Raw genomic sequence first — 19329 nt, forward strand, 5'->3', positions numbered from 1 at the left:
TCTTTTTATTTTGAGTTAGGGGAGTGTTAGGGGAAAGAACAGATCCAGACTTTTGACAGAACAGAAGGTTTAGGGTTTCCTCTCATTGTCTTTATTTGTAAATCACACGCACCAAAATGGTTTCTTATAGACTATAAGTGGTTCATAGAGGTTCCTAGAAGGCATGTGCAGAAAAGACTTCCTGTTGCCAGGCCAGGAAAACAAAATCAACTCTTACGATACAACACAGTTTTATACAGAGCCTTTTGCTGCAAAGAGACTTTTGCTATACCTGAAATATACATATTTCTGCTTTTACGTTTTGCCTCCTGTTTCAGCATCAATGCTACCCCCTCTCTTTAAGTATGTTGCTAGGTTTCCCCTATTGACCTCTGGTTGGAGTGGTAATGAGAAGGTCAGTTCTAGGACTGTGGGTAATAGGAGCTCATGAAACAGGACACAAGGCCAGCTGTGCTAAGCCTAGAGATGAGTAAGGGGCAAATCTGAGGCACCAGCCCTACGAGGCCTCTCATCAGAGTAGTTGGAGGGGTCTAGAGTCTGGTAAGCTGGGCTGCTGTTCAGCCCATACATGCAGGGAGAGCCATCTCTGTTGTTTAGAGCTGACAACCATTCTGACTGGGCAGTGCCCATTCCATACCATTCACTAAGTCTTTTGCATATCATCTTGATAAGTAGTCATGAGTCAAGGTGCTGCACATAGTACCAGTATGGCACAGCAAAACATTGATCAAACCTGGCTGGAATACAGAGGGTAGAGTAAGAGACAAGGTAGGTGACTCAAAGGCTACATAAGCTGGCAGGAGCCAGAAGGGCACAGGAATCAAAAGACAAAAAGTAGAGAACCCATAGTGCTGGTCCAGATGTGAGAAACCATCAACTTCCAAAGGCAGGGTGAACCAATGGACACAGGCCTTGAACCACGTACAAGGCAAGGAGATGGAAGTTGGGAAATGGGAGCGCCTCAGAAAACAGAATAGGGCCAGACAAAGGGATCAAGCAGCAGCAAGAAGTAGCACCTGCCAAGAGAGTGAGAAACCAAGTAGCAGTCTGGGCAGAGAGTCTCAGACTTCCATGCTGAGGAGCTTCTGCCCCCATCTGGAAGCTTCTTGGCTGCTTCCTGCCAAGGGGGAACCTTCCTCCTCCTTTGGTCAGCCTCTACATAGTGGCTTACTACACCTGGCAACGCTGACCCAGGGCTCTTAGAAGATGCTGCCTCTCTCTATTCAACAGATCCTAACAAGGATAACAGAGGGAACAGATACCCCAAATGAAAGACTATTCCCAGACCAAGGACAAAAGAGAAATGGCTTTGACTGAGGGTTTGTATGTGTGTTGTACTAGGCACAGTTTAATAAATAGGGCTGCTCATTTTGACTTTGCTTCCAAGTCTTTGTGTGTAGGCATTGCTCCTAGTGCACACATTATCACATTAAGCATCACCTCCACCTTCTGAGATGAATACTGCTCTTTAGCCTGTTTTACAGAGGAAGGAACAGAGGCTTGGAGAAGTTTCACTTGCACTCAGACCTGTAATGATCACATCCAGGGCTGGTTATCTCCAAGGCCCCTGCTTTAAGTCTTCTGAACCCGGAGGAGGGTGGTTCACTGGTGGGCACATTGTTCTAAAAGGAGACTGTTTTCAAGCAAAATTTGAGCCATGGCAACTTTTGTGTGATAAGTTTGGGAAGTTAAGACCTAATAGTCTCAGATACAAACTCTTCATTCTGGTAAGATCTGTTCCTCATTCCCCCTTCAGCTTGTTCCCTTCGATTGACCTGTCGTACTTTTTGCCTGAGATTCCTTCTTATCTCACCCCATTCTCTGTCCTTCATCCTCTGCAAGTACTCCCAGAATATGGTAGGAGCCATTTGGTTTTTTAAAAGAGAGAGAGAAACAGACATGACTGGGCCATCTTCAAATAGCTTGATTTTGGGGCAGGTGGGCAGCACAGTCAGTTAAGTGTCTGCCTTTAGCTTAGGTCATGATCCCAGGGTCTTGGGATGGAGCCCCACATCTGGCTCCCTGCTCAGCAGAGAGCCTTCTCCCTCTGCCCCTCCCCCTGCTTGTGAACACACACACACACACACACACACACACATATTCTCTCTCTCTCTCAAATAAAATCTTTTTTAAAAACCCAAATAGCTAGATTTTAAAACATAGGCTGTGTGTTTTGTATACATTTTGTATTTACCCACAGCTAGAAAGGAATTAAATATATAGGAAAAACTCATGTCTTGTTGGAGAATATGATGATATGTTGATTTTGTTCTAATTTACTAATTTTAGAAAAACATAGATATGGCCCTCATGCACTTTGGTTCCCTGATTATTTAAAAATAATTATGAAATATTAAATATTTATAATAGAGAATAATAAATTATCATTTCCCTATCACTACTTGGGAATAAATCATCACCACTATAGTTGAAGCCCAAGTCCCCTTTCTCCAGGCAATACCCCCTCCCCTGCCAAGTATGCAATCCTATGTAGCTTTCCTAGAAATGTACATCCTCTGACATAACTTATGGCACTGTTTTGCCAGTTTAAAAAACTTTTCACTAGTTTTTCACTGGGTTTTTCAGAGTATTTTTTGTTTACTCTTTTGCAAAAATTAATCTCTGGTTTGGACAGGGTTTAATAAATAGGGCTGCTTGTTTTGACGGTGGTTCCAAGTCTTTGTGCCAAAGGCTGGCCACTTGGTGTGGTATCTGATTTTTCCTTTTTCATCCTGCAGTTACACGAATAAGGCAATGGAAATTGAAGCAAAGAAAGCTATACTCCCTTGTTTTCCTTACTAGAGACTGTGTCTTTGGGTAACCGAAGAGTTATTAGGGGGCCCAAGCATTCTACCTTCAGCTCCAGTCCTAACTCCTGTCTTCTGTGTTCCTAACTGCCTTGGTGTACACTCCCACCTGGACTCTGGGAAGCCTTGCTGGGCACTTGCTTCATTCCAGCATGTTGCCTGCTGAGCGCTTGCCGTGAGACAGACACTCTGCTAGAGGTGACGCCGCTGCAGTGCTTTGTGCAGACTTTCTACTGTGGTATCGCCAACAGGAGGAGAGAACAGATGTGAACCCTTGTGGGGCCCAGGCGGGAGCTATAGCAGGCCAGTCAGTCATGAGCCAGAAATCTGCAGTTTGACCTTAAAAGCTCTGTGAATGCTACATTCTTCTCCACAGTATGTCTGTATTTTGTATTAAACAATAGTAATTGGCTCTCCCCCAAATCTTCAAGTCAAAGTTGTGCTCCAGGAGGATGCACTCCTTTTTTTTTCCCTCTGGCTTTGACACCCCCTCATTTATGCAATTTGTCTTAACAGGTACTGTTACATAGTATTAACATGTTATTGTAACTACTCGACCTACTAAACTGTAAACTTGGTTGAGGCACAGGGTATCATTTATTTAGTTCACTGCTGTTGTCCCAGTGGTATCTGGAAATCATGGACTTTCAGCAGATACTTGTTGAATGAATATATAAACCTGAGCTTGCAAAGCCTAAGAATATAAAGAATTACCATGTTGACCCTGTCCTCTGGGAATTCATGGTATAGTTGAAGAGAAAACCATATATGTAACAAACATGAAAAAATAACGAGAGACCAAGAGATGAACACAAATTGGTGACATAGGCAATGTGAATTTAGGAAGAGGAGATGGGACGCCTGGGTGGCTCAGTTGGTTAAGCGGCTGCCTTCGGCTCAGGTCATGATCCCAGCATCCTGGGATCGAGTCCCACATCGGGCTCCTTGCTTGGCAGGGAGCCTGCTTCTCCTTCTCCCTCTGCCTCTGCCTGCCACTCTGTCTGCCTGTGCTTGCTCTCGCTTCTCTCTCTATGGCAAATAAATAAATAAAATCTTTAAAAAAAAAATTATTAAAAAAAATTAAAAAAATTAAAAAAAAAAAAAAAAAAGGAAGAGGAGCAATTTCTGTGGTCGTAGGTGGCCTCAAAAATTTCCATGACACAGAGTAGAGGCACTGCATATAGTGGAATGAGCTCTGGACCGGGGGTCACTTCACCTCTGGGCTCATTTTCTTCATTTGCATTTGTGGGATGCCTACTTTGGGTCAAGACTTGTGTTGGGGCACCTGGGTGGCTCAGTAGGTAAACTGTCTGCCTTTGGCTCAGGTTATGATTCCAGGGTCCTGAAATGGAGCCCCGCGTCTTGCTCCCTGCTCAGTGGGAAGCCTGCTTCTCCCTCTCCCCACTGCCGTGCTCGCTTTCTCTGTCTCTGTCTCTCTCTCTCTCCCAAATAAGTAAATTAAAAAAAAAAAAAAAAAACTTGTGTTGGGGAGCCAGAATTATAACAGTGACTAAAACTGATACAGTCCCCACCCTCCCAGAGATTAGCAAGGAAGATGGAGATAAAACAAGCAATGGTGATAAAGTCAAGAGCAGTGATCAAGGGGTATGCCACAGGGGAGAGAAGTGACCCAGATCTTGTCTTGGTGTCTGAACAAGTCCTCCCTGAGGAACTGAAGATTACATGAGACCAGAAGATGAATATGACAGTATTCGGCCAAGGAGGGTGGGGGTCACTAGTACTCTGAGCAGAGCGAGCGGCATAAGGCACAATCCCGGAATTGGAAGTGGTCCAGGAGGCTGGAGCCAGGAGGAGATGGGGAGTGTGGTGCAGGATGAGGCTGATGAGGAGGACAGGGGCCAGACTGTGAATCTGATTCTTATCCTCCAGGCAGTGGGAAGCCCTGGAGAATTTTAAGTAATGGGGCAAAGTTGTTTAAAAAGGTCACTTTGGCTATTTACATGGAGAATGGATGGAGAGTGGGTAAGGCTGGATGTGGCAGAGCAGACAAGTCTGGTGGGTGGATTCTAACATGTTTAGGGAAGGACAGAACTTGATGATTAATGGGGAGGGGGAGGAGACAAGGAAAAGATGGTGTCAAGGATGGCTCCCTGGTTGATGAGAGTCCTCAGAGGTGCTTGAGGGAGCCAAGTGAAGTTGTTGGCAGCTGGAAATATTTGGATCTAGCCCTCAGGAATGAAGTCTAGGACAAAGATATGGATTTGGGGGGTCTTTAACATATGGATTATAGTTAAAAGTTTGGAGGCAGTGAGTTCTGCCAGGGAGAATGATAGTGTGTGAAGAGAAATTCTAAAACAGGACCATGGGGGTGCCTGGGTGGTTCAGTGGGTTAAAGCCTCTGCCTTTGGCTCAGGTCATGATCTCAGGGTTCTGGGATGGAGTCCCACATTGGCTCTCTGCTCAGCAGGGAGCCTGTTTCCTTCTCTCTCTCTCTCTGCCTACTTGTGATCTCTCTCTCTGTCTCTCTGTCAAATAAATAAATAAAATCTTTAAAAATAATAATAATAAAACAGGACTATGGAGGATGCCAGCATTTCAAGTGCAGGAAGAGGAATTGCCTCAAGAAACCGAGACAGAGTGATCAGGGAAGTGAGGAAAAACCGTCTCTGCCACCAGACTGGGTGATCTTCAAGGCCTCAGTCATCTCTGACATGCTATGGTCCTGCAGAGCTGGGATTTGAGCCAGATCTCAAAAGCAAAGCACATGGATAGGCCATGAGAACAGAGAAGGGCATTCCAAGGAATATTACTGTATCAGCCAAAGTCCCAACAAGAAACAGAGGACACACTCAAACTGAATAATTTTTTTTTTTAAAGATTTTATTTATTTATTTGACAGAGAGAAATCACAAGTAGATGGAGAGGCAGGCAGAGAGAGAGAGAGAGGGAAGCAGGCTCCCCACTGAGCAGGGAGCCCGATGTGGGACTCGATCTCAGGACTCTGAGATCATGACCTGAGCCGAAGGCAGCGGCTTAACCCACTGAGCCACCCAGGCGCCCTCAAACTGAATAATTTGAAGAAGTTTTAATAAAGAGGCTATTCACAAAGTGGTGGGGTGAGTTTCAGGAATGCAGGACAGCAGAACTCAGGCGCGGGCCACAACAGAGACCCTTCCACCCCAGGCCTAGGGTTCGCTGAAGGGGAGAGCAGCTGAGAATGAGGAGCTACTTGAGAGGAGCTGTGGCCTTCTGGACCAGCTTCCTCCCTCTCTCCCTGCCCTCTGGCTTCTCACCAGGACCGGCTGTTGGCCAAATGTGCACCTGAAAGCAAGAGAGCCCGTGGGGGCAGTTTGAATATGTTATGTTCCTGGGGCACAGAGCAAGGCAGAGAGTGGATGTAGAGGGGCAAACAGAAGACATCAAAAACAATTATCTTGAGAAATGGAAATATATGGGGAAGAGAGTGTCTTCGTTTTCTGTTGCTGCTGTCACAAATTCAGTGGCTTCAGGCAACGAGGATTTGTTACATTGCAGTTATGGAGGTCAGAAACCAAGACTGGTGTCACTGCCTAACGTCAAGGTGTCAGCAGGTCTGTGCTCCTTTCTGAAAGCTCTGGAAGAGAATGCATTTCCCTTTTTTCCCCCAGCTTCTAGAGGCCAGCCGCATTTCCTGGCTCTCAGCCCCTTCCTCTGTCGTCTTCAGAGCCAGGAATCACATCACTGGACCCTCTGCTCCTGTCATCACACCTCCTCTGGCTCTCCTGCCTGCCTCTTCCATCTTTTAAGAGCCCTTGTAATTCTGTTGGACCCACCCGGATAATCCACGATAATCTCCCTATTTTAAGATCCTTTATTTAACCCACCTGGTCCCTTTTGCCATGTAAAGTAGCGTATCCCCAGGTCCCAGAGGATTCCAGCTTGGACATAGGTAGGGGGTCATTATCCTGCCTGTCACAGGGAGCCAATAAGCCTTCTGGCTGGAGGAGAGTAACTCCCTGGGAAATTAATGAAGACCGTAAGTAAGCAGAAAGTGCAAACTGAAGCCAAATTGTGGGAGTTTGGGATGTTAGACTGTCTGAATTTCATTCCGTAGACAAGAGGGAGCCATTGTAAGTCCTTACCCAGAGAACTGGCTTTTTAGCAGTGTAAAGAGAGATGACCCGATTGTGGTGTTCTGGTGGCTCAGAGGGAAGAACAGAAACCATTCAAGATGCTGTTGGAGTACTTCAGGCCCAAAGGACAGAGGTGCAAAACAAGAGTGACAGGAAGAGGGGTGGTGTGAAAGGTTCTGTGCAGTCAGAATCTGCAGGAGATGCTAACCAGGTGGCCATGGAAAGAGGGGGGAGAATCAAAGGGTGGTCCAAGTTTTTAAAGTGAGTGACTGGTAAATTAATGATAGGATCTAGAAAATCAGGAGAGTAAGTCAGTTTCATAGAAAAATGTGAAGTTAGGATGATAGCTTTAGAATCCTGAACTAGAAGTACAAATAGAATCTTACCAGGCCTAAGATATCACCAATTGAAAACACACCAATATTTTATGTACCACTAAGGAAAAAATGCTGCCAACTAAAATATGATACATGCTTCCTTAAAAACATAATTTTCGGGGCACTTAGTGGCTCAGTCATTAAGCGTCTGCCTTCAGCTCAGGTCACGATCCCAGGGTCCTGTAATCAAGCCCCAGGTGAAACTCCCTGCTTGGTGGGAAGCCTGCTTCTCCCTCTCCCACTCTCCCTGTTTGTGTTCCCTCTTTTGCTGTCTGTCTCTGTGCCATGTAAATAAGTAAAAAAATAAATCTTTAAATATATATATATATGTATATATATATATATATATATATATATATATAATTTTCACTTTATTGAAAGAATAGTTTTAGACTTACAGAGACTTTTTTGAAATCTTTTAACTTACATACAACAAATTGCATATATGTAAAGTGTAGAGTTTGCTAAGTATAAACGTATGCATGCACCTGTGAAACCACTACAATCAAGGTGGTGAATAAGCATATAGCATATGTAAAGCTCAGAATTTTCTTTATGTCCCTTCATGATCCCTCCCTTTACCCATCTCTACCTCTTTCTCTTCCATCCCCAACCAACTATGACTTTGTTTTCTGTCATATAAATTACAGTCTCTAGCATTTTAGATACATGGAGCCATACCCAATGCATTCTTTTGGGTCTGGCTTCTTTCATTAGTTTAATTATTTTGATGTTCATCCATGTCGATGCGTGTTTCAGTAGTTTATTCCTTTTTACTTCCCAGTAGTTTCCGTTATGTGGATATACCATGTTTTTTTATCCATTCACCCACCAATGATCATTCAGTTTACTTATAGTTTTTGGCTATTTGAAATAAAGCTTCTATGAATAGATTTTTTTTTAATTATAGATCACACCAGGCATAGAAAAGGAAGATACAATTGAAACGAATTGGTTAATATTCTTAAAAGTTCTTCACCATTTAGAGTGTAACTTTTTGTATCGCTTTTTGATTCACAATAACGAATGTCTTTTTTTTTTAAGCTTTATTTATTTATTTATTTGACAGAGAGAGATCACAAGTAGACAGAGAGGCAGGCAGAGAGAGAGAGAGAGAGAAGCAGGCTCCCTGCTGAGCAGAGAGCCCGACGCGGGACTCGATCCCAGGACCCCGAGATCATGACCTGAGCCGAAGGCAGCGGCTTAACCCACTGAGCCACCCAGGCGCCCCGAATGTCTTTTTTTTCCATCCAGTATTGCCGCTGCACCATCAAGAGTGGTCTTTTTTTTTTTTTTTTTAAACCTGTGAAAGAGCTAAAAGCCATTAATGCTGGGCTTTTAAGACCACTTAGTAATTATGTGGCACTAGCTTAAGCTGCATCTTCCTTTGGGAGCATTGCTAAACATCCCTGAGTTGCCACCTGTCTCACTCCCTCCCCTTTAGGTTTCAAAAGAGTGGTCCACTATTTTTACAAGTCCCTGGATTTTTTGTTCTGTTTTGTTTTCCGAATCCCTGACACCCATTCTTCTAGTTTTGAAGCTGGTGCTTTTGCTATTATGCATTCATAAGCAATGTCAGGGACATCTTGACTGCTGTTGGGCCCACAGTAATCGTAGGATCATCAATTGTAAAACACATCTGAATTTCAGAATGTTAAATGTGGGAAACTGTGTAACATCAAGTCCATTAAGAAGGATGGTTCAGCCAGTTCATTTGATGGTTAAGGGCCTGGCAGATTTTGGTCTGTGCCCAGTGTCACATGATAAATTAGTGGTAACTGGGACCAAAACAGAGTACCCATGATCTAATTGGTCTCTGACTTTAGTGAGATGGTTTTGGGGGGAGAGTTCTGTTTATTTGTTCATTTTACTGTACTATAGCAACAGAAGATTAAAAGAAGGTTGGCCAGTGGAAAAGACAGTTACATTGTACATAGAAAAGATATCTAAACAGAAAACCACAAACTTGAATGTAGTGAGCAGTTGAATTAGAGAAGGAAGCAACATTCTAATAACTGTTCATTGGCTCACCTTCAACTGGTCTCTTCCTATGCCAACCCATTCTTTATTCTTACCTTTTGAATTGCTTTATGTAAAAAACTGGCTTCTCAGATGATTCCTCTGTTTTAAACATCTGTAGTGGCTCCCATTTCCAACAGAATAGATAGAGCCCAGGTTCGTTGGCAGGGATTATAAGGAAGGCCCTTCACAAATGTCCCTTTCTTGACTTAGTTCTTTCCTCTCCCGGTCGCACACCAACCATTCACCAACACACCATCATCCACCTTCTTATCTTTGTGCCTATGTTTATAATGTTCCTTTTTTCTGGAATAACCCTTTCCCACCCACATCCCCACTATGGTCTCTTCCTTCAAGGCTCAAAGGCAACCTCCTTTTCACAGTTTCCCCTTAACCTCCCTCCCCCACTTTACCCAATGATTACTTCCTCGTGTGTTTTTAGACCTATTTTATGCTTTACTTCTATTATAGCACTTATCAAATGGCATTATCTCTATTTGTGTGTCTCACTGAGCTGTGATCTTCTTGAAGAAGGGGTCACGTCTTGTTCATCTTTAGGTTCCTGCTTTCTAGGTGTGTGCCTGGCAAACAGCAGGTGCACAGCAAATACTAATTGTCTTAAAAGATCTGATTGAGTTTAATATTGCCTAGGGAGAAACACAATCAGCTAAGTGCCTTGCTATTTCCTAAATGCAATATTATCCTTCTAGAGGAGAGATGGAAAATCCTTTGCAAGAAAGATGGGATTGAGTGAGAATTACATTCCGAATGGAAGTTTAGCAGTGAGGTAGTATAAAAGAAGGGGTTGAAATGAGAGCGGACTAGAGGTTTAACGAACTAGGCAGCGTGACTAAGGACACAAAAAAACACGGGACTAGAAAGAGAACAGGAGACCGGGGGAAGAACAAAAAGAGAGGAGAAGTGTGGAGAGACTATGCAGTCAGGATGTTAGGATCTTACTGAGATTAATTGCAGGGAGTTACTGGACAATGCTTTCTCACATGGATGTTCCAAACTCTCTTTCCTGAATGAGCCCCATTTTGTATTCTTCACATCACTCTCTCCCTGAAAAGACACAAGTATGCTTCTTACGAAGGCCTTACAATTAGCTCATTGTTTTTCTCTGTTTTCTATGGAAAGCTGGAGGAGGCAGAGTAGTGTGGTGGAAAGGCGCCCTGCACGCTGGGAACCAGGAGGTCTGGCACATGGCAGCTCTGGAGCCTCGAGCGAGGCACTTAGCCACCTTTGCCTCAGAATCGTTGCCTGTCAGATTGGATAGTAGTATCTGTGCAGGCTTCCTTTCTGAGGTGTTTGTAAAGATTTAAGTAAGTGAAAGAGTACACATGGAAACCCATTCTAAGCTGTCAGGTCACAGAGGAAGGACAGAGAGGAAAGAACTAATTCTGCAAATGGAGGTGGTATGACCGTTTTGTGGAAACCTTTGTCCAATAAAGACTCCATTGGCAGATAGCACAGGCTTTGTCTCCTGTGAATAAGTCCTGTTTGCTGAGTACGATCCTGGTGTTTCTTTCTGATTGGTAGTATTCTGAAGTCTCAGGAGGCTGGCCTGTTTAAATGTCTGCGACCCATGAGAAGGACATATAAGAAGCCATGGCACTCCCTTTTCAAAAAGAGCTGGAGAAATACAAGAACATTGATGAAGATGAGCTTCTTGGCAAACTCTCAGAAGAGGAACTGAAACAGTTGGAAAATGTTCTCGATGACCTGGATCCCAAGGTTCGTGAGCTACAACGGAAACATCGTGGTCAGCGGTAGTAGAGATAAATGGTGTGGCTTGGTCCTTAAACAATAGTGTAGAAATCCCTTAGCTCCAAATACACATTCCTTGTTCTTTCCCTGATTGGTTCTTGACCACTTACTCTGACAGATTCATAAAGAAACTCAGTAGCTACGTCTACGATAGGATATGGCAAATTTCTCAAAAACCAATTTAATGTAAATGGTAAAACATATTTTCCATTGCTTGAGAAAGGACTACTTTGACTTAGGGAAGAAGAAAGGAAAGAGGAGAAGCGAACAAATCTTACCAAATTTCTTCTTTGAGGTCTTATACTCTACTAGGCACAGAAACCCTAGGGGTAAATTATATTACTCCCATTTCATAAACGAGGGGAACAGATGCGAAGAAGTAATTTACAGAAGAGCTCATACTAGTAACCTCAGAGATGCTATTTAAACCAGGCCTTAACCCCCCAAGTAGATCTTTTTTATACTTCTTTTTTTTAAAATGCATAAATAACTAGAAATCTTTGGTGATCTCACAACAATGGAGATGTTTGAATTATAACAACAAAATCATGTATTTAAGTGGAGATTCTAATATTTTCATGAGTTCTTGAAAAACAAAGTAGCTTGTTACAGTGTTTGTTTCGCAAGCACTTTCTTCAGTCCTGATGGTATTTTCTTATAATTAGAATCCGAGGCATCCAAAGTAGTGATTTTACTATCAAGAAAAATATCACTAAAAATTATATATACGATGTGCTGATATGCCACACACTTTGGGTATTTTATTTACTTTTAAAAATGTTTTTATCTTTGATAGACATTGGGGAGTGTATGTGATGTAATGAGCACCAAGTATTATATAAGTCTGACAGACCTGTACCCTTGAACCAACGAATATGGATACGTTATTTTTAAATTTAAAAAAATAGATTAAAAATAAATAACCCAAAACACAGCCTTAAAAAAAAAGTTTTTATGCTTAAACATTAAGGAAGGAGTCGTTCAGCTCAGTCAAGCAGGTGTCAGCATCTACCCTAATACCTGCTTATGTGCTGGGTGATTTCCCAGGAAATAGGCTAGAAATAAGAGAGGATAGCCATGTTGGCTCCTTGTTAGTGTCTGTATGCCTGCTTGGGAGAAGCTTGGATAGAGATCTGGCCAAACCCAAGTGTGATCTACGAGGAAGGAGGCCATGGAGGGTGCCTGGCCTTTTGCTACCACATTCTAGAATGCAGCTCTGAAGACCCAGAGATGGCTCTGGCTGGCTGTATTCTGCCTGTGTGCATGGCGGGGGCTCCCTCTCAGCATAGGAGGTTAGAGTAGGTAGGGCCTCAGGGACGTGCCAGAGTTCCCAGCCCTCAGTGCACACCTGCATCTCTGCACAAGTGTCCTCCTCCCTGCCTGCCTTGCCCATAGACAGCAGGGCCAGGGATGGGGTCCAAGTCCCAGAGTGTCAGTAGGGTGAACACCATCCTTCCTGCTCACATGTCTGTTTCGTTAGAGCGCACTTCTACCAGCTGGATTCCGACAGAAAGACCAGACCCAGAAAGCAGCCACCGGCCCGTTTGACCGTGAACACCTCCTCATGTACCTGGAGAAGGAGGCTTTGGAACAGAAGGACAGGGAAGACTTTGTGCCCTTCACTGGAGAAAAGAAAGGTAAGGACTCCAGGCACCACGTCCTGGGACTAAGGTACTCCTCATGTCTTGTCGCGGGGGGTCCAGCAAGTGAACTGACCTAGAAGTGGGAAAGAAGCCAAGCACTGGATTCATTAGTAAAAAGAATCATGGCTGGTAGAGACACGTCAGTATACTTTTGTCCAGACCTATAGATTGTGTACCACCCAAGAGTGGACCCTGACATAAACTATGGACTTTGGGTAATAACGATGGCAGCGTAGGTTTCCTCAGTTGGGACAAACGCTGCGCTCTGCTGCAGGATGTCATGGGGGGGTTGTAAGCATGGGAGAAGGACTATATGGCAGCCGTCTATACTGTCCTCTACACACCCAAAACTGCTCTGAAGAAATAAGGTTTGTTAGTTACCCAAAAAAATTCTATAAGAATAATATGAGAATATAGATGCTAATTAAATTAATGCTCAAGGTACTCAAATTAGTTCTATGAAAAATATCTGAAGCCCCAAAGCAAAAGCTCTGGCAGTGTGAGGTGTTATGCCTGAGAGAAGGTCCGGTAGGCATTGGTGCGTTGCTCTTAGCCTGAGCCTTTACCAACTGCAGATGTCCACTCCAGGCCTTTCTGTTCCATGTCTAGGATAGCTGTGGCACCAGACCCCTAACCTAAGATGCTACTGTTATACACCAATGCAGTCAAGCATTCCCTCATCCAGCATTTACCAAGCACCTGCTCTGTGCAGAACCATGTGCCAGGTGTTGGCACCATAGTGCATAAGTTCCTGCCTTGCCCTCAGGGAGTTTCTGGTCTAGTGAGAGAAGCTCTGTGGTTGTCCTGGAGAGGCTCCAAGGAGCAAAGGGATGTTCCTCCATGCCGGGACTGAGCTCAGAACCAATACAGGGAAAACAGTCCGCCTTAGCTCCCAACCCCGGGCTCCCCTTGGGACGAAAAGTAGTTACCAAGAGCCTGTGTGGTTTCCTCAGCTACAGAGAGGGACTTGGGCCTGCAGATCCTAACGGAATCATCTATAACCTCATGGCAACGACAGTCTTTTCAAAATGCATCAGATCATGTTGGTTCCCTGCTTGAAGCCTCAAAGCCTCACTGTGGTCCTCAGCACCCAGAACGAGCTCGCCTTACCCACTTCTCTGATCACCTTCCCCTTCCCCTGCCAAGCCTCAGCCCCGCCATCTGTGTTCAGGTCCCCAAAACTGCCGATCTCTTTTCCCACCCCGGGGTCTGCTCATGATCTCTTCCCTCTGACCCACATCCCCAGTTTTCACATTCTATAAGTCTGAGGTTAAACACCAGGGCTTCGGGCTTTCTTTTCCTGACCCTTCTGTCTAAAATAGATCCCTTCTCTCTGCCATGACACTCATGGATTGCTTTCATGGCGCTACGTTCATCGTTTGGTTTATTTACTTTGGGTTTTGTGCATTTCCCACCTAAGATGAGGTCTCCACTGTGGGATTGTGTCTCTCTATGGGGGCATCTATGCCCCCCAGCATAGATGCTGGCCCAGGGCAGGCTCTTGAGAAATACAGGTTCGATGACCGCTCCCTGGGAGCATATGAACGGGGCCTTGGGCAGCAGGAGCACGCTTCCTCAGCGGGCGTGAGTCCAAGGCTGCTGCCTTCTGTTACGTGACATCTGGCTCTCCTCTGAATCGTTCTCATTTGATGGATCGTGCACCACTGATCATGTCAATTTATTAAGAAAGTGACGTTGGACAGTGAAATATTGGGCAGATAACTAAGGATTGCCATAGAAATAGGAGCTGTCTCTATGGCAGTGTAGCTGCTATTGGACTGAGTTCATTGTGAAAGAAAAGTTACAATGTCAAATCTTCAATAAAATCCCAACAAACATCCAGTATTAGGGTAGTGACAATAATAAGGGGAAAGCTTTGTCTCTTCTTCTCAGAGTCAAGGTCTGAGGAACAATCACAGTAAATTATCTCTTGATCCACATTAATCTGCAGGAGATTCACAGGGGAGCGAGGAAAGCAGGGGCAGTCTGAGTAGTAAATGGGGAGACAAAAGGGGTACACAGTTGCCCGGTGTAGCTTAGGAGAAGGTTGGAAATAACACTGTTGGGCAAAATGCTCAGAGAGCAAGTTTTCCAGACGGAGCAGAGGGAATAGAGTAGAACATGCAGACCCCCCCACACACACACCAAAAGGACCAGTGGGTGATCTGGAGGCAGTGGAAGCTACAGTAAAGGTCTCAGGGGAGGGTATGCAACCTCAGCTCTGAACACCGTGTGTACTAAGCCCTCAGGTGCCTGGGCCACGTTTTACTCTCTGCAGTGGCTTTATGCACTTAGAACTTGTTGGTTGCCCGCCAACCCCCCCTAGGAGTGGGTGTGCAGCAGCAGTTGTCCTAAAGTTCAAAAGCTGTGGGCCCCCTGTGCACATGGTATTGAGGGTAACCCTGAACACTCATGGGAAGGTGGAATGTAGACATCTCGGTAACTCTGGAACCAAAGTCATTGGAGCCACAAAGAAAATGCTTCAGGTTGCAGATACTCTGAAAAAGGAGTCTGGGATAAACCCCAGTGTCTGAAATGCTGTTGATTGGTTATTTTCTTTTCCATTTTCTATCTTCTGGCCATTCTCCTTGCATTTTTCATTAAGCTCCAGTGTATTTTCTTTCTTTCTGGGAAAGGTGGCAGTTTACATGATGGGGAGGCAGGAAGCAGGGTGATGGTCAGTGGAGGAGACATTGTGGCCAGGATACCCCAGTCTGACCACAAGCAGTGGTATTGCCCTAGGGTGCCCATTGCTGCCTGGTCCCTGATTTCATGTCTAGCCATTTGAAGATCTGGTCAGCTATCAAGAAGTCAGCATCCCCTGCAACCAGGGACAGCTATTGGAGAGGATTTATGAAGGAGAGTTACTGACTTTGGGTTTGACTTTTACCTTTCCAGTGGGAGTGGGGAGGGCTGACCAGCCAGAGAGATCTGGAAACAGTGTTGGTCTCCATTGCCTGAACCAGGAGCCAGCTCTGTGTTCTACCCAAGATGACAAAGAGAAGGCAGTAGAAGGTTGAGTCTATAGGGAACTCCAAAGATCAAACTGGAGGAGACCAGTTTCAAAAGATTATGCCAAGAAGTAAGAGCAGCTCCAGAAAAGAAATGAAGAGTGAAAAGGTGGCAGGAATTGGAAAAGAGTGTAAGCAGGTTTGGAGTATTGCTATGGCAACTCTGGGATGTCTTAGGTTTCCCCTAATGAGTCATTGCACGTGTGGGATGTGGGTAAGTCGTGCAGGCTGAAAGTTAGGAGCAGGTAATATGCCATCCTCCCAGCGATGTGATCTTCAGAGGTTGGGGCTGAGGAGGTAGGGCATAGATGTCAGCATATTCAGAAGTAAGGCCGGGGCAAAACAAATGGAATCTGACTGCGAGGACGAAGTGGGAGGTGAAGGCAGAGTATCCCCATGTGGGAAGCACATTGTACCTTGCTGTTCACAGACCTCTACAACTTCTAAACACGTCAAACCCGAGTTCTCCTTTTGTATCTGACTTCCTTTGGTATGTCTGGAGAATAGCTGTATCCCCGGGTCACTACGCTACTCCAAGTGACCCCAGATAGAGCATCCTAGTGGTCTCCAATCTCAGTCTAGCAAGGAGAACTCAGAGAGCTCTAGTTTGTCCCTCAGGAACCCCTGGGGCTGTGTGGCTGACTCTGCCTCCAGTATTTGCAGGATCCAAGGGAAGAATACAAATAGAAGCCCATGTGCCATTTTTAATAAATGTTTAAAAACTAGTAAACTGTTAAAATATGTTCTATCCCGTTACACATACACCTAGAAGCCCAGGATTCTTGGGCTTCCAAAAGTTCCATGCAAGCATATGGGTCTGTCCTACACTGCTAGAGCCTCACACATATTTGACACCCAGCCTACAGATTGAAGCTTCATTCATCTCACCCACAAATAAACTCCCTTTGGCCTGGGGGTGTCTACTCCGGCAATGTGACATGCCTTTGGGAGGATGGACATGGGGAAGGGATGCATACAGGCCCTGGAAGCAAGTTCAGGGGTCTTTGAGCAGGGAATTCCAGGGTCCTAGATGCCTGGAGCGGAGCTTAGCAGGTGGGATTCTCAGTGGGAATGTCCCTTTGGCCCCATGACTTCTCCCTTGCTGTGGGGAGAAGGGAGATTGCAGGAGAGGAGGACCACAGTGGGCCCTATAAAGCATGGGGCCCATGGCAGGGCCTCTCTTGCCCAGGTCTAAGGGCAATGCTGACAATCCATAGTAGAGAGGTAGAAACTACCGTTTCCTTCTACATTTAAGGACCATAGTCTCCTCACATCTCTGTGTTGCAGAATGCAGGATTCCTCCTCTGATGTTCCCTCCCTCTAATGGTGGATTAATGATACTGACATTATCCCAGCAATGAAGGAATCCCAGTTGGGTGTGCAATGGGCTTAAGGTTTGGCTCTCAGTGGCTCTCAGAACTGCATTGTCTGGTCAGTCCTTTTACCCTGCCTTGGTCAGCAGCACAGTGTGGTTTTTGTTTTTCTTCTGATTTAAAGGGAGAGTCTTCATCCCCAAAGAAAAGCCCATAGAAACTCGTAAAGAAGAAAAAGTGACCCTTGACCCAGAACTGGAAGAAGCTTTGGCCAGTGCCTCCGACACTGAACTCTATGATCTTGCAGGTTAGTCCTCAGCTCTGGGACACTTTTCTGTCTAGCTCTGGACCTTCAGGCACACACTGGCAGCAGCCTCTGAGCTTCTTAATAACTACTCATCAATATTGCAATACCAGGTGACTTCGGCTTGTATGTAGCCATAAGACTGGGCAGAAGTGACTTCACCTCCCTAAGCAAATCTTACTTTGCTGTATCTCAGCTGTAAAATGTAAAATCCTATCTCAGCTATAAAATGCCCTAATAATACCCTTCCTACGAAATTCAAGAGTTAGAGAAACCAAAAAGAAGGAATCTAAAAGAGTGTTGCAAACTTAAACAATGAAATAATAGCCCTTCCTCTAAGAAGCTTTCACATTTGGCATTTTATCACATTTTACCATCACAAAGCATCCATGAAGTTCCTGCTCTTCCCCATTGTCACTGTTCCATTTTAATTGCCAGGAAGAGGGCTGTTTGCCTAACCACAGAACAGGAGTTATTTACCACTACACCCACACAGTAATGAAAGCCACATTCAGCCCGATCTGCTCATCTTTGTCTAGCTTTCTAAACAGTAGCAACAAAATAATAATTGGTGTTATTATTTGAATTGGTTACACATGCAGAGAGACAAAACACACATGGTATAAATGAATGGATAGACAAGATGGCGCTAGACGTGGTAGACAATGGGTAGACTAGATGGCACTAGATTAGGGGTCTGCAATCTGCGACCTGCCTCCTGGGCTTGTAAATAAACTTTTATTGGAACATAGCAACAACGACAAAAGAATGTCATGAAAGTAAGTTTCTCACCCTAATCAAGTCCTCTACCATTTCTACTATATCACTGGAGAAAGATCCCATGCATCTACCAGCATATTTATGCATCCATGGGATGTGTTTTTTTTTTCCAAGTGGGATGTAAATTTAGATTATTAGGGTCATTAGGTCACTAGAGGTTAAGGTGCTTTAAAAATAGACCATAGTTGGGTACCTGGGTAGCACAGTTGGTCAAGTGCCTGACTCTGGATTCTGGCTCAGGTCCTGATCTCAGGGTTGTGGGATCAAGCCCTGAGTTGGGCTCTATCCTCAGTGTGGAGTCTGCTTGAGATCCTCTCTCCATCTCCCTCTACCCCTCCCACTTGTGCTCTCTTTCTCTGAAAAAAAAAAGAAAGAAAGAAACCCCCCCTTTTTAAAAGATTTTATTTATTTATTTATTTGACAGACAAATTACAAGTAGGCAGAGAGGCAGGCAGGGCAGGGGGATTGGGGAAGCAGGCTTCCTGCTGAGCTGAGAGGAGCCTGGGATCATGACCTGAGCTGAAGGCAGAGGCTTTAACCCACTGAGCCACCCAGGTGCCCCAAGAAAAAAACCTTTAAAAAAATAAATAAATAAAAAATAGTCCATGAGCATTAGCAAGAATCCTCACATCTTTATTCCATGGAAAGACATTTGTAATAATAATCCATCCTCCCTCCCAGGAGAACCAGCTATGCCTTATTCTAATAGCATGCCTACTATCTCAGCTACATCTTCATTCCTACTGTGATGACGTCAGTGGTCAATACAAGTTCACATATTGGAACCTCTCTCAGAAATCACCACAGGATGAGGCGCCTGGGTGGCTCAGTCATTAAGTGTCTGCCTTTGGCTCAGGTCATGAGCCCAGGGCCTGGGATTGATGGAGCCCTAATCAGGCTCCCTGCTCAGTGGCAAACCTGCTTCCCGTCCTCCCACTCCCCCTGCTTGTGTTCCCTCTCTTGCTGTGCCTCTCTCTGTCAAATAAATAAGTAAAATAAAATAAAATAAAATAAAGAAAAAAAGAAAAAGAAATCATTGTGGGAATTGAAGCACCTGCATCACACAGTTAAGAAGGCACTTTGCAGTGACCTTTCTTCTGAGGCCTGTGGTTGCTGTGGAGAGATCCTGTCATGGTTACTGCTCCTCTCAAGGGTTGTATTATGGTTTCTACTAGAATTCCCCAAAGGAAGAATGCAGGGCTGGGCTTGAATTCCCAGGAAATGCTTAAGAA

The 19329-nt window shown here is 44.7% G+C and overlaps 1 protein-coding gene across 2 annotated transcripts in view; it reads left to right on the forward strand.

Annotated features, from left to right (window-relative positions):
- TMOD2 (tropomodulin 2) overlaps positions 1–19329 on the forward strand; it is a 75888-nt gene that overhangs the window by 24725 nt on the left and 31834 nt on the right. For both annotated transcript variants that reach the window (XM_059181553.1, XM_059181551.1), the window contains 3 exons: positions 10819–11013; positions 12527–12683; positions 17198–17320. In XM_059181553.1, the coding sequence (XP_059037536.1) occupies positions 10888–11013; positions 12527–12683; positions 17198–17320 (406 nt within the window). In that variant the 5' untranslated portion in view covers positions 10819–10887. The remainder of the gene's footprint in view (positions 1–10818; positions 11014–12526; positions 12684–17197; positions 17321–19329) is intronic.

This window comes from Mustela lutreola, chromosome 7 (genome assembly GCF_030435805.1).
Source record: "Mustela lutreola isolate mMusLut2 chromosome 7, mMusLut2.pri, whole genome shotgun sequence".
Classification (NCBI taxonomy): domain Eukaryota; kingdom Metazoa; phylum Chordata; class Mammalia; order Carnivora; family Mustelidae; genus Mustela; species Mustela lutreola.